At 41.7% G+C, this 16473-nt stretch overlaps 1 protein-coding gene across 2 annotated transcripts in view; it reads right to left on the bottom strand.

Moving 5' to 3' along the window:
• The window catches only part of CHCHD3 (coiled-coil-helix-coiled-coil-helix domain containing 3), a 157177-nt gene extending 141537 nt beyond the window's left edge, over positions 1–15640 (bottom strand). Inside the window, exons 1-2 of one of the 2 annotated variants that reach the window (XM_052680736.1) lie at positions 15485–15640; positions 12447–12531 (exon numbers count right to left, since the gene is read on the bottom strand). In XM_052680736.1, the coding sequence (XP_052536696.1) occupies positions 12447–12531; positions 15485–15565 (166 nt within the window). In that variant the 5' untranslated portion in view covers positions 15566–15640. The remainder of the gene's footprint in view (positions 1–12446; positions 12532–15484) is intronic. The other variant, XM_052680737.1, reaches the window with a different exon arrangement.
• Positions 15641–16473: the final 833 nt, after the last annotated feature.

The following is a 16473-nucleotide window of genomic DNA, read 5'->3' on the forward strand; positions in this document are numbered from 1 at the left end:
ATCAAAATCACTGACTTACAGAGGGAAGAACATCAAAGCACTTTGACTATGGAGGGTGTTAAGGTACACAGGAGCAAGGATTCATCTCTGTTGAGGAAAATGGAAGAGAACTACAAAACACTGTAATGTGTCTTACAAAGCCAGTTTTGCTGAAGCCAGTGTATTCATCATCAAGCGCTACAAAATTGTTAATCTTGAAGTATGGGACTGAAATAGTCTCAAACCAGCATTTAGCCCCATACAACTGCTTGTAATCATAAATGAAAACTACATACAAAACTGTGACACTTGCAATCATTTCTGAACACTGAAAATACTCACAAATGAAAAAAAAAAAAATCATAGAATGGTTTGGGGTGGAAGAGATCTTTGAGATCAAGTTCCAACTCTTGCTATACGCAGGGATGCCTCCCCCCAGACCAGGCTGCTCACAGCTCCATGCAGCCTGCCTTTGAATGCTTCCAGGGAGGGGGCATCCACAACCTCGCTGGGCAACCTGTTCCAGTGTCTCACCACCCTCACAGTAAAGCATGACTTCCTAGTATCTAGCCCAAATCTACCCCCTTCCAGCTTAAAGCCATTTCCCCTCGTTTTGTCATTACACACTGTTATTAAAAATCCCTCCCCAGCTTTTCTGTAGGCTCCCTTCAGATGCTTGGAAGGCCACACTGAAATGTTTTAAGTCGTTGCAACTACAATCTACTTGTTATTAAAAATGTATGTGTTAATGAGACACATTAACAAAAACAACTTCTCAAAATGACTGATCTTTAAATTGATGTACCACCCCTCCCCACTGACAGCTTTTTAACGGTGCTGTTTGTCCTCACAAAAAAAATAATAGTTTGATTGTCAGCAAAGATGCTTCCCATTAATTTAGGAATTCATGAGGTTCATTTCTTCCTTCCATTAAAACATTCTGCCCCCTTTTCCGCAAATAACAGTGCAGATTAAAAGTGAACTGGGTGTAGCCATAGTAGTCAATTGGTCAAAACTTAGTTGACAGAGACATGAGGCATCATCCAGTGCTCCTTCTCCAAAAATCAGATTCCTTAGGTGTCTGATTGAAATCACCCTTAAATAATTATCATGGCCTTTCTAATTCTTCCAGCCAATTTCTGCACATATTGCTTTTCCTACTTAGACTGCAGAACACTCAGTGCCATCTCTGCCTGTTGAGAAGTGTCACTCAGTATCATCAAGGATAATTGAGTCCTTTCCCTTAAATAAAGCTATCCCTTCTCACAGACGCGAAAGAAAAAATAATTAAAAAATCATCACAGATGAACAATTCATGAATGTTCTTTCTGCAGAGAGCTCTTGAGAGCAAAGAGAAATAGAAGACTTTCGCAGAATGGGATAAACCCCAATGCTTCACCCTAGACTTGATGCTTACTTTGCAGGTGACATCAAGCACTTACAAAGCTAAAAATGAGAATCCAATTAATTGGCTTTATGAAATACTGCTGGATAATAGAACAAACACACAGATGTTAAAACAGATACACAACAAACCTTGAGGCCAAAGAGAAGAAAGAAAAGAAGGCTGCTGGGTGACCTCATCGCAGCCTTCCAGTACCTAAAGGAAGCCTACAAACAGGAGGGGAACCAACTCTTGGAAAGGGTAGATAACTGCAGGACAAGGGGAAATGCTTTGAAGTTGAAGGAGGGAAGATTTAGGTTGGATGTCAGCGGGAAGTTCTTTACTATGAGAGTGGTGAGGTGCTGGAACAGCTGCCCAGAGTGGTTGTGGATGCCCCGTCCATCCCCAGAGGTGTTCAAGGTCAGGTTGGATGGGGCTCTGGGCAGCCTGGTCTGATATTAAATGTGAAGGTTGGTGGCCCTGCATGTGGCAGGGGGGTTGGAGATTTCTGATCCTTGAGGTCCCTTCCAAACCAAGCCATTCTATGATTCTACCATAAAAGAATTTCCTTCATCTGTTTTCTAGTTTTAAAACAATGGGTAGCAGTAGCTGAAAACTGAAATTTCCAGTCTGGTGCTCCTCAGAACTTCAGGAATATATCTCAACATGAGCTCAAGAAATTCAGCATACATGCAAACATGCAGAAGTCTCAGAAAAAAAAAGGAAACTGTAGCAGTAAATGAAACTGCCGACAGCTCCCTTGAGGTAGGAGAAATGTCTCTAAGTGGTTACCTCCTGTTTAACTAAAAAAACAAGTAGTAGAAAGCTTTCAGGGAAAAAAAAAAAAAAAGCACTATACAATATACTTAACTTGTCTGATCTGACAGGTGATGAAGAGGTTTAGTAACACTTGGTTGCAGCTGGAAGATGAAAGAATAAAACAAAGCTTCTCTTTTCATCTTAATGTGATAAACCATACCTCTGAAGTATTCTTTAACATCACGCCAAAGATTGCCTGTATATAAAGCATGATAGAAAGAAAAGTAGCGTAATCTATTAAAACCACCAAGTCGTATTATTTACACAGGATAAGGAGGCCTCTGAGTAACATAACACCTAACAAGTGGCATTTTTAAATAAGGAAAGAAAAAAAAGCACTCAGAACCCACTTCCTCTTCATGTGATTTAAAATCACTTCTTACCGAAGGCTTGGTTTAGAAATATTCTGAAGCATTCTGCCCTTATTACAGTGCCCCACTTATTTTCATTTTATTGACAGTTGTAGTCAGTGGAGAGTTGGGCAAGAACATATTTTACTGAAAAACTGGAGAGGATGCTGCAGAGCAGAACGACAATTCCTTGGCATAGAGCTATCAGGACAAATAATGGTAAAAGCCAAGTATTCTAATTTACTTCTCAGCTTTACACCACTAAGACTATCAATATTTTTGATTTTGTTCTTCAAGATAGCAGAACTATTCAAGCTGCTCCAAATGACTTCTACTCTAACAATCATTTCAATTACATACCCTTTTATCTCAGCCAGCTATCTGGTCTTTTTGACCCTTTCCAACCTCTAATCCCACGAAAGGTCTCTGAAGGACAAAGGAGAAATAGCTGGGTTTTGTTCTGGTGCCTCGTCACTGCACGGACTGAAGAAGTCAAAGGCAGAAATTTCACAGGAAATGTTAAATTGTTCAGAGCTCTTCTTCTCTGGGTAATTTCCAGCACATTCAACTCTCTGTACGAACCGAGAATTTCAGCACGTGTGAACTGTGATTTCTGTCTCTTCCCCAAGTCTGCCTTATAAACATATGATGGATTCTGGCAGCATTTTCCGCAAGTTCAGCCTAAGACTCTGATCAAAGGTCTAAATCTTTATCAGGAGTTCACTCCCAAACAATTCAGTGCTCAGCACGAGTAAAAGCACCAATTCCATGCATAAATGCATAACCATTTAGACCCTAAAATTATTTACCGAATGCTATTTTGTACACATTTCACAGAGCCCTTTGCAATCTCTTTTTTTTTTTCCAGGTTCTTTTCCTACATTTTTTGAGATAGTTTCACTGTGTTTTTGTTTTGTTTTTAAATCCAGCTTGTTGTAGCACTAGAAATTAGTATGAGATTCACATGCCACAACAAGCAGTTGATTTTTATAGAATCACAGAATTGAAAATGACCATCTGGTTTCAACCTCCTGCTATGTGCAGGGTCACCAACCAGCAGACCAGGTGCCCAGAGCCACATCCAGCCTGGCCTTGAATGCCTCCAGGAATTTCCCCCCAAGTACTAGAAAGCTGCGCTGTAGCACACACAGATCCTGTGCTTTTAACATCAAAAAGCAGACGGTTCCAACCAAGAAGCCTTTTCTAAGCAAATTCTTTGGCTATGCTTTTTACACCACCTATGACAAAATTGCTTTATGCGTGCACTGCACAACTCCTCAGAAAGATTTTTTGGAGCAAATGCCTGCACTCGGTAAACCCTAATAGAGCACATGAAGCCTTAAGCAGAATAGCATGAAATTTAATTTTGACAAATCCACTTGAGACCAAAAAAGCACACAGTGTGCAGTACACAAGACTTAACTGTTTCAAAGAATACATGGAAACAAAAAATGACACTTCTAATTGAGTGCCAGTTGACAGCTAAATTCTGTCTATCCACCAAAAGCCACAAACACAGAAAACCATTTGTAACAGAAAAAAAAATAACTATAAAAGAAGCCAATTCTTTTCTATGAATCTATCTAGACCTAAGACCTACGTATTTATGCGCACAGATAGGACAGGACCTCACACAGACTATTCTCTTTAAATTTCATTCGGAATAGCAAAGTTCTTTATCAACTGTAAAACAAGATCCTCTAATTACATCAGATGCCCACCTAACACACAGCAATACCCATGTGGTAGACCTACACGAAGGTCAGAGTGAGAATGCAAAAGAGAAAAAACAACTCAATGCCATAAGCTCTCAAAAATTCAATGCCTATACTTGCAGAACAGTTGAAAGCTTTCAGAATTGGCTTTTTTAGCTCCTTTTACAACACTGAACAACAAGAAGTAAAAAAAAAAAGCAGAAGAAAAGTAAGGGGAGCGATTAGTTCAATTCCAGCCTTAAATGCCTCCCACAAATGGGCCACTTCTTCATACAAAGTTCAACACAATGATTACATTACAATAAAACAAAGAAAAGAGAGAGAGAGATAGACATCCTCTGCATGGGGCCCTTCCAATTGCAAAGTTGTACAAGTCAAATGCGCATCACGCCAAACTCTGGGATAACAATAATGCAAATGCCATTCTTGGACCGTATTTAAGTGTACCTGTATCACACAGTGCACTTCAGAGGTGAGTAAGGTTTTTCAAGGGTTAAGTAGGTTTTCTGGGCTTTGCTATTGATAATTTAACTGTAAGTGGTGTTTTTTGGTTAAACAGAAAACAGCGACTCCTTCCTTGAATAGCACATTATTTCTTTATTAGGGATAAAAACCTAGCCTGTGACAACTTAAGGATTATTTCAAGATCATTATTATGAGCAGCAACACAAACTACCTTACAGAAAACAATCCAAACCATTTTCTGGACTATTACACATTGGACTAAGTGTACTTCTGAGAAAACACTGTCAAAATTAATACCTGGAAAGGTAAGGACTGTTGTACCGTATGCAGCAATTATAACATCTCTGGCACTCAATGATACCATTCCAAGAATTTCCACATAATAGTTTCAAATAGAAGCCTGTGCTACAAATCATCCCAATTCAGCTTTTCCCTTAACTGATGGTGTAATCCCCAGAGCTGAAATGCACAAGACTTGGTGCTCTTCCCACATCCCAGCCTGCTCAAGCCATCTCCACACTCTCCAGTTCCAGCAACAGCATCTTTGTGCTCGTTCCTTCCCACTGTCATTTGCACTTAAAACACCAGTAGTGAAGTTGCTAAAGAAGCTGCTTCAGAGAAAAAAAACCCTTAAGTTAGACATGATTTGCAAAACTTCTTCAAAGACTGTAGCCTTAGGATATGTGATGTTTGCTTGAGAAGTTTCAACAGCTCCTGCTTCTGGTCACTTAAGACAACTGTTGCAGTCCAGAATGTACGAGCACACAAAACTCAAAATAGGCAGCCTGAAGGCACGGTTGTGATGTTATCTCAAAGACAGTATTTCAGTGAAGAATCACAACTAGTTTAAATTTGACAAACATTGGGCACACAGGGCAACAGAGTACTCCCTACCACAGAATAATAGAATCATTATGGTTGGGAAAGAACTCTGTGATCATCTGGTCCAACCACCCACTTACCACCAATATTGCCCACTGAACCATAGATATCTTCAGAGACACACTGACCCTCTTTTTGAACGCCTCCAGGGATGGTGACTCCACCACTTCCCTGGGCAACTGTTTCAATGCTTGTTTCAATGCCTAATCACTATTTCTGCCAAGAAATTTTTCTTAGTAACCCTGTGGTTCCTCGTTATGACCTTTCTTATAGGTCATGAGCATCACATTAAGTCTGTACATACAGACTCTTGCATTCTCACCATAAGAAACCAGCAAGGTTCTAGGCACTGCTCCCATACAACTGAGTAACTTTTTCACATTCAACGAATGTGAAAGTCTTCCAAACAATTAAATGTGGACTTTTCCCTGCTCTCTAACATTCTCATTACATCTATCCAACTCTTCACACCATTTGTGACACAGCTAATACGGTACTTTCAGGACTCAGAGTGAAGAACTAAGCCCTCCCACAGCTTTCATCTTCCAATTACTATGGGTGAAAACAAAACCAGAAGTACGGGTTGCATTAGTTACTCATTTATCCTTCTAATTTAAGAACTATTTTACAAGGACATAGCCAGCCATCTGAAAGCATTCGCAGAACACCTTGTGTGTCACACAGACAGTGAGAAGTTAAATTTATGCAATACTTACTTCATCTCCCATGCATAATTCTACATTCCCTATACTCCTGCAATCCAGTGACATGAATGTCAGGCTCAGCTAAAGATTTGCTGTTAGAGTGACAGCACTAAAAGTTAGGCATCTTTAGTAGTCGAGTGAGTTACAAGACGTTTCACCTTTTGATAATAAAATACTTCCATCAATAGTGAACCTTTAACCCAAAGAATATCAATATACATCACTGAAAATAATGTTATCTCCAAGAAACTCAGTGACAACTAAGTGGCAATATAACAAGCCATGTGAGAGCATGAGTGAACACTGCAGCATCACATCCAAGAACACCCAAGAACTTTGCTCAGCTTTAAATCAAGCACCAAAAAAGCTACATATCCTGTGCAGACAAAAGCCTGGGAGTGAGAAGCAATGATGATCAGATGAAGCTGTGTTTTATACCACTTCCCTCATAAGGATATGCCTTTATGCCTGCAGAATGTTTTCTGAAATACCACAGAATTGTATAGTCTTATTATATATTTCTGTCACAATAGCATGATGAGAAGCTTCAGAAATTCTCACAAATCTCTCTAAACTTGGTGAAAAAAGAAAAGAACAGTCAAAGGGAAATTAGTGCAAAACCACAAGTGTGGTGGTTTGTATAAGATTCAAATCTGGGCCATTCAGGCTACTTGTGGTGGCCCATAGGTTAGCTCAGTTTGTTGCCTGGGGATTCCAACCCAATTGATTTTACACCTAAAAACTATTAAAGAATACCCAGAGCTGCAGATAGAGCAGGACAAAGTATTAGCAAATGGAGAGACCAGGCTTTCTTGGCTACTGCTAAAAGAATGCCAGTGGCTGAAAGAAACAGTCAGAGATGTACAAGTATAGCAAGAGATGTACATAGCAAGACAAACAACAAGGCATCAAAAATATCTTTTTTTCCTAAGGTTATAAGTTGTTTTTCTTTCTTTCCTAGAAATAAGAGTCAATGTTACACAATAACATCACAGAAATGTCAATTTACTTAATCTTCCATTTATGCAGAGAAAAAGTGTTACTGCAACAAAAAATAGATGAAAATAGCAAATATATAAAAGGGCACAGAACTAAGGATTTATTTCCAGAAGATTCTTGCTTAACTAGCATAAATTTAGCAAAATTCTGTAAGCCTCCAGATATACACAAAACATGTAAATACAACACAACTCAAAGTCACGAGCAACACAGCACAGCCTCCAAGAATACTTGTCATCAGAAAACAGTTTTATTTTCTTCATCCAGCATCCAACTCTCCAGAAACACCACCAGCAGGAGTAAGGACAATACATATATATGCTGTCATTCTTTAGTGTTGAAATAAGATTTTCCTAAATATTGGACCAAGTAACTGCAGTGTAAAACCTCTCAGCTATGTTCTCCTGGAACTGCACGCTGCACCAGCCCAGGTGACTTTAACCGTTTCCACTTGCATTATAAAGAATAAATTTGTTAGGTGCAGCCAAGCATTTTATTTTCACACTCTGCACCCAAATTATGGGATTACAAAAGGCTTAGGAAGTAACTTTGTCAAATGCAATGCTCAAAGCGGAGTCAGCCCTGAGATCAGATCAGGTTGCCCAGAAGTTTTAACCACTTGTACCTTGAAAGCCTCCAACGATGAAGGCTGCATAGCCTCAACTGGGAGGCCTCTCCCAGTGCCTGACCAGCCTCACCATGACATAGTTTTTCCTTATTTCCAGTCTGAATCTCTCCTGCTTTCCCATCCACTATCTCTTATTCTCATACAGTGCATCACCATAAAATAGCTGTTGCCACCATTTCAATAAGCTATAGGAAGGATGCTATTATAATGTCTCCAAAATCTTACTTTCCTGCAAGCTGAAGCAGCCAAGCTTCCTCTCCTCATAGAGAAGACACTTCAGCAGCTGACCACTGCTGACCTCAAGCCAGCTGATCAATGCCTTGTACTGATGGGTCTAAAACTGTATGCAGTAATCTAGAGGTGATCAGAAAACTGCTGAAGAGAAGAGGAAAACCCCTTCCCCTGCTGTGCTAATTTGCTCCCATTTCTACAGCCCAGGATGCTGCTAGCTAACTGCCTCCTGGACACAGAGCTGACTCACACACTGTATGCTGCCTTCCAGCATCCAGTTCCTTTCCTGCACAGCTGTTCCCTAGAGGGCATCACAGCCTGCACTGCAGCAATTGATTGCTTCTCACCTGGTGCAGGACTTTGCATTTATCCTTGTTACATTTCATGAGGCTCCTGTTGGCTTCACTCCTCCAGCCTGCCTAGGTTCCTCTGGATGGCAGCCCTGCCCTTGAGCATATTGTCAGAGTCGATCTAACTGGAGTCACCTGCATTAAGGAATATGCACTCCACCTTTATACATGTTCTGGAAGATTAGATCTGTCATACAAGACAAGCTCCAGCAGTAGATCATTTGTTGCCAGCCTCCAGAAAGGGGAAACCCATTAACCACAACCTGCTGATCCTGATCAAAGTTTTTTAATCTAGCTTGTCTTTTGGCCATCCACATTCTAACATCCTAATATGGATGCAGTAATATTGTAAGAGCACTGAAAGTCTTGTCAAGATTGAAGTAAGTGACGCTTACTGTCCTTACCTCATAGAAAGATCCCATCTTTTCGTAGTAAATTTCTGCTTCTATCTCCTGCCAAAGCTCCTCCTGAGCCCTGTCATGAGTTCCATCCTGAGAGTGGTCTCATTAAATGGGGATCTGTTCATTCCCTTGAGTATGAGGATGGACTGCTCTTGCAGTAGGAAGAGGTCGCCCTTAAAGATTTGACAGCTTTCCTGAACTCATTTCTCAGAGCTGCCTCCCATGGGATCCTACTAACAAGCTTGACGAAGCTTAAGTTTACTCTACTAGAGTTTAGTTCAATTTCAGTTGCATCTTCAACTAGAACCTAACTCTTCAAATGCACATTCCTGCCCATCTCAGCAATGCTTTCTTGTGTTTCTAACTGAACTGAGATACCATGGGCTCCAGAAACTTCACCAAAATATATGGACACCAACACAACAGAGCACACAATGAAAAGATGTCATTCCACACAAACAAACACGGTTGTGAAATACATTTTTCTCCACGGGAAGCATTTCAAATCTAATCCAACTTCTGCAGAGGCACCAGCAGTACCAGCCTTATTTCACACCTTCACAACACACAGCACTGTGATATGTGTCCTTTACTGTCTTTTCATAGGCATGGTAACAACAGCAAACATACAGTTAAAAATAAATAAAACAATCCTCTGCGTCCACAGTGTAGTTTGCTTCTGTAATGACAACCAAGGAAAAAAAAGCTGAGATGCAGAAACTTGATAATTTAATCACTTTTTCGTTTTTTAAACTCACTTATAATAGACTACAAGCTTTCTAGATATCCACTATACTAAAACGAATTAAACCATTCCCTTTGTCTGTTCCAACTGAAGCTTTAGGTATAATGAATCCTAAAAAAAAAAAAAAAAAAAACCACCTCTCATCTGACCAAATTACTTTTCATCAATATCGCTTTAGGAATTACAGACATACTTTAAAGATTTTACTCTTGTTAAATATTTCAGCGCATTCAATATTACTCAGCAGTCATAAAATGATCCGAGCAAGCAAGGATGTTTTAAGACGCAGTATTTAGATGTCAGGTTTCATTGTAAATGTATGCAATTTCATTTTCCAACCCGAAACTGAAGTCAATAAATACATCATATACCAGCAAGCAGCAAGATACACACTTTTACACGTAATCCAATCAATTATTCCTCAACCAAAAGCTACCGAAGACTTGAGTTAAGGATTGTTTCTACTGTCTACATAAATTAGAAAACTCTAGAGGGAGAAACAAGCGTCGTTTATCTAGAATGCACCACGATGTAAATGCAGGCTAAGAAACTGCCAAGTTCTGAAATCAGGCAGCTGGGAATCCAGCAGCCAGAACCAGCCTTCAAACAACACCGCTCGTCAAAAACTCTCTTCAGAAGCTGTGGGTGATCCACCCAGACGGAAAAGCAAGTCACTCTGACCAGATTCATATGCAGGAGGAGCCGTGGGAGACACGTCTCATCAGCAGCAAGAGGGCTTAAGGAAGAAACCAACACCAAGCACAGCTGCATCATAGCAGAAGGAAGATCTCCAGATTTGGGATCCAGCCCCCAAAGCCATACTTCAATACCAAATCACCAGAGCACTGGCTTTGATAGGAGTGTCCTTGTAATGACACTGTATCAAACAAGTGCAGTCCCTAGATCCAAAGTAAGTAGCTTGACTGCTCTTACAGCATCAAAGAAACTCGATTGTTTGTAATTCTTCATCAAAAGTCATTCAGTGGCTGAGGAATAGATGGTATGGCAACGTGTACTTAAGTATAATTTAATCTTCTCAAATACAAATCATTTGAGCAACAGAGGTATAACCTTGATTATCCTGTGTAAATACAAGCACTCCACCTCAATTACTGGCTCTTAAAGCAGAAATACAAGTAACATCTCCCAGGCTTGCAAAGGATCGAGAGATTCATTAAACCTTTCAGTGAAGAAAGAAAAAAAAAAAAGTTTTCCAACACACAAAGAGAAGCAGAAGACCAAGCTATGTGCAAACTGTGGATGAGTAAAGAAGGCTGGAATGCCTCAGAAATTCATCCCTGCAATCACATCCCAAAAATCCCACTTTCTTGTTCTCGAGGTTACTTCCGTTCATTTAAGGATGAAAAGCAACAGGTATCACAGTGTAAGCAGTTAGCATGCACAGATATTATTTCACATAAATCATTGTCTTAAAATAAATTCTCCACCACAGTAAAACACATTAACATCATCATATGGATGCTATTCAAACAAGAGAAGATGGACAACCCGGCAGTTCAGACACAAAACTACAGCCCTATTTCATCTAAACCTTACTTAGGCAAGCTCCAAATCCTAAGTAATTTTATTGAGCAATCTACATTTCAGCAGCCAGGTGACAACTTGAGGCTTTTTTAGCACTGATATTTTATTCAGTCTTCAACATGTCACACTTCTACCACTTATAAAGCTGAAAAATAACCTCTAGAGCAGCAACATTTGGGAGCATCATTATAAAATAAAACATGCTGGGGTAGGTTCACCTGAAGCACATAGACTCTGACACCTGAACTCTTCACCCTGGTATTCCTAGAGGGCAGTTTGTCTCATCCTGAAGTAGATTTTTCAAACAAAATACATGAATTGTCTCCCAAAAATACATTTTTCTTTCCGTTGACTATAGAAGGAACCCAGCCATGATAAAGCCACCTCTACTCCATAAACATCTTCAGTTAAGCAAAAGGAAACCAACTTTCTATGCTTAAGCTGGATGAAAGATGACACTCATTCAAGTCTTGCTGCAAGGTCCGCCTCTGACATGCTTCTTATCATGAGGTGAGATCTGGGGGTTCTGCTTTGTGTATAACAAGGCAGTAGGCCCCTCAGGAATACTGACATCAGGAATATTTCTGGAGAAGTGGTAAGAAGCCTTCCTTGAACCTTACAGGTCCCACATAGTCAACAGACGTAAATCACAAGGCACCACTGCCATAAATCCAATTCTCTGCCATTCATTTTCGTGTCCACAGTGCTGAACTATTTTAAATTAGACTACATGCAGACAGACCTCAGTAATGAAATAAAAATATAAGGAAAGCCATCATTTTCAGACAGCAATCTGTACAGAATGTACACAACTCATTTTCGCTCTTCCACAACAGGGGAATAACATCATTCTGTTATCATTTGCTTAAGTGTATTTCAACTGCAACTCGCTATAAGGAAAACTCAATGTTGATTAAGTGCACAAGAATTTTCACTTCAAAACTCAATATATACTTCGGTATACGCCTTTTTATAAATAAAAATGAAGAAGAGCTTTTAAGAACAGATAATAACTTAGAAAACAAAGCCTATAGAACAGCTGTGTTTTAAATTTTACTGTTAGAAGAAAACCAAAGAGTAATGTAACTCATCTAAAAGCCATCAACTGCTTCTTTCTTTGAAAGGAAAAATGTTGGATGTCAGATAAAAGCCAGATCAATGAAATGGCAATGAGTTCATTACAGTAATCTGAATGACACATTTCATTTTTTTTTTTTCCTCCACTAGAACAGAGAAAATAAATGCATACCTGCACCAGGTGATCGGCGCTGAGACTGCGGTCTTCCACTGGGCGAAGAAGGTTCCTTCATCCGATCAATGACGCTATCAGATAGCTGGAAAACAAAACCCCCAGCCCCATCAGTCAGCCTGCATCTCCTCCTTCACCTCCATTACCCCCTGCCCTCACAAAAACGAAGTAAAACTTATTAAATAAAATAGGACAGAGCTTCAGAATAAGACACAAGGACAGCTGAAATGTTATCAACAGAACAACATAAGTTATTTCCAGCAGCCTTCCCCTCCTTGGTGGGGTGGGCACTTCTCTGCGAGTACAAAGAATCAGAACATTTTGCTTCTCGTGGAACACAAGAAAGCTGTACAATCAAACACAGGATACACCACGATCCCCCAGCACATCGTTGCTTCTATTAAATCAGCCTTTTTGCCTTTCTCTGCTATTGGATGATGGTCAGACACCACACTGTGCAGTTGCAGAGCACCTGGGCCAACAGGAACTTCATTCCAATAGGGCTCCCAAAGCACTGGAGCAACAGCAGTCATAGCAAGGATTGTCACCCACAGGGTTCAGCCTACTGCTAACACGTGCATACCCAAAAACACTGTCACAAATCACATGAAATCAAACTGAGAGTAAGAGGAGCGCCCAATATCAGATCTACTGTACCCCAAGGAAAAAACACAAGGGCTGCCCTGGAAATAATGCCCGTTGGTCCACAACGTCAGAGGTGGATGTTGGTGATATGGCAGTAGATGTTAAACCCTCCCACCAATGTCCCATTACATTTTGTTGCTGTGCAAGAGAGGCAAAAGAGGGGCAGTCTGACAAAGCGGTATCTGACACAAAAGTGCGTATGAAGCAAAGAGGTGGAACTGAACTCCTCCATGTGGCAAAAATGGCACCCAGTGACATTCATCAACACTTGCTGAATGTTTATGGATTCCAAAGAGTGGATGTGAGCACCGTGAGGTGGTGGTGCCTGTCAGCAGTGGCAACAGCAGGTTACTTCCACTGGTACAGATTCTTTAGTGCACAGCACGCAGGCTCTTGTTCATCACTGGCAAAAATACAGAGCTAATAGTGATGATCACACTGAAAAACAAAGTTCTGCAGCTGAGAAACTGCTCTATTAAACAGTGTTATTATGCTCTTTGTAATTGATATATTCTCCACAGAAATAAAAAGAAGGCATTACTTCTGGAGCAACCCTACATTTAACAGAAAAAAACATCATGTAAGTTCTTATTTTTCAACTTAGAACTTTCCTTGAACACCATGAACACAGCTTCGACTACCCTTAAAAACTATTTTTCATTGGAGAGTTCTTTACAGCACAATGTTTCTCACTGGCAGAAATCTGCATTAGAGAAGTTTTGCTACAATTTGAGCTCTAACACGCAATTGAAAAGGTAAAATTCCTCCATCATATGATTTCTTGCCTTAATATCAAATCTTTCAACCAAACTTGACACAATTAGTCTTAGGTATATAAAGAGAACCACTTACAGATATCCCACTGATTAATGAATCTGTATTTCCCTATCACCTGTGATAACATGCAGTTTTCATAGTCAATATTTCAAGATACAGAATACTTTATAGAAGTTTCAATACGATACAACACAGAAAATTCAACAGCACTTCCTAGTACTGAAGCAGCTGAAGCCAACAATAAACCAACAAATGCTCACCAAGCACAGGAATCAAATGAAGTTACAAAGATGATAAACTCTGTAGTAACTTAATAGTGACAGTAATTAAATAGTAACTTAAGATACAGTCACCTATTTGACCAAGACCATTACGCATCCAGAACAGGGAAATATTAGTATGACAAAAGAAAAAGCAGGAGTTACCACCATCCTTTGTTGTGCAACACTCCTCCCTATCAGCAGGGATAAAAGACACCTTATCATTCCTGCTATGAACTGCAGTGTCTTCTGTTGACAAATCACTGTGCTGCAAGATTTTGCAGTGTCTTGTGCCACGAGCTATCTGCCCTTTGCTGTGTTACAGGCAACAGCATGCCACAAACAGGGAAAGAACGTGAGTGCTTCTGTAGAGTGAACTGAAAACTGGATATACGGAATCATGGAATCACAGAATTTATTGGGCCCCATTCAGCCTAACATTAAACATCTCCAGAGATGGGGCATCCACAACTTCCCCAGGGAGCCCATGCCAGCTCCTCACCATCCTCTCAGTGAGAGGTTCCCTCCTGACACCTACTCTGAATCTCCCCTTTTTTAGTTTAAAACCATTCCTTGATTATAAGCACCCATTTGTGCTATCACTATCTACCTGCATAAAAAGTTGGTTTCCCTCTTGTTCATAAACTCCTTCTAAATACTGAAAGGCTGCAATAAGGTGTCCCTGGAGCCTTCTCCAGGCTGAACAAGCCCAGTTCCCTCAGCCTGTCTTCACAGGAAAGGTGCTCCAACCCTCTGATCATCTTCGTGCACTCCTCTGGACCCACTCCAACAGCTCCACTGTATTGGGGACCCCAGACCCTGACACAGTTCTCCGAATGAGGCCTCACACGGGCAGAGTAGAGAGTGGCAATCACCTCCCTCCCTGCTGCCACCTCTCTGTTGACACAGCTCAGGATATTGTTGGCCTTCTGGGCTGCGAGAGCATGTTGCTGGCTCACACAGCTTGTAAGAGAACGTGGGAAAATGATCAGCTCTGAGACGTGGAGATCAGAGAAGGCACAAAACAAGTTCTTCCAGTCACACATCTCTCTCAGCACCGTGCTGCCCTTGGAGACAAGACCGAGGGGCCAGCACAGTCACAGCAAGCTTCTCACCAAAGGAGAAAGTGACAGCAAGACTTTAGGATAATAAGGAGTAAGAGAAGGAAACGAGCAAAGCTCAAGGAGAGAAGGGAACGGGAGGCAGACGCCGGCAGCACAGCGGCACAAAACGGGGAGAAAGACGAGAGAGGCGCAGGGGCAGCGCCGGGCAGGCCAGGCCCCACGTGCCCCTCAGAGAACGGAGAAGAATCTGTCCCAGAGAAGACGCCCAGGCCCGGGGCAGCCCCGCTCTCACCCGCACGCCCTTCACCACCGTGATGTTCTCATTCTCGTCCGCCTCGAAGGTGACACGCCGAGTGCTGCCGGTGGCGCCCATCTTCGCCCGGCGCTACCAGGCCGCTGCCAGGGACGGCCCCAAGGAGACTCTCTGTACCCTCTGCCAGCGCGCCCCTCAACAACGCCGCCTCTCATTGGGCCGTCGCTCGCTTCACCCCGCCCTCCGCGCCTAGAAACATTCTTCCTATTGGCAGCGGGGCCGTAGCCATGGAAACCGCGCACACCCGCCGAAGAGCGGCGAGGCACCCGGAAAGGCAGAGGAAACTTTTTCAGTTAAACTTCCCGAGGGAGGGACACAGACTACTACTCCCAGGATCCTTAGCGCTGACAGGCGGGGGCGGAGTGCTGGGCTCCTGCGCATGGCCCGCTGGGTAGTGTAGTTCTCTCTGGCCCAGGCTGAGGGAGCTGTGCATGTGGGGAAATGCCGTTCGTCGTGGCCCAATGTGGCTATCCCTGTGTGAAGGTACGTTCTGGATTTGGGGTGTAGTTGTACATCTGTCATCCCAAAGATGTTACAGTGCCTCAGGATGGGCCCCTGTGGGAAGTGTTCCTCAAGGCTGTGCTGGAGCCCTAAGCCTGTATCATAGGATGTTTGAGTTGGAAGGGACCTTTGAAGGTCATCCAGTCCAAATTGGCACCTCAATCCATTTTTATAACGTTATAAAATTACCATTAACCCTCTTGGACCATTAACTCCTGTCAGTAATTACCATTAGCCCTTTAGACATGTAATCTTCGTTCCGAGAACTGAATAATGTTAGTAACACATAATGTATTTTCTCCTCAGCCTAAAATAAAAGGTTCACTTGGATCTGGCTGCTCTGCAGGTAACATCTGTTCTGTAGGTTGGATGGGGCTGGTGGCCTGCCAAGATTGCCAGAACTGCAGAGATTTGTGCTGGGGGGAGGCCTGAGGGGAGAACAAGGTGTTCTCTGGTGTATAACCTCG

Source organism: Tympanuchus pallidicinctus, unplaced genomic scaffold, assembly GCF_026119805.1.
Source record: "Tympanuchus pallidicinctus isolate F22 unplaced genomic scaffold, pur_lepc_1.0 scaffold19, whole genome shotgun sequence".
In the NCBI taxonomy this organism is placed as follows: domain Eukaryota; kingdom Metazoa; phylum Chordata; class Aves; order Galliformes; family Phasianidae; genus Tympanuchus; species Tympanuchus pallidicinctus.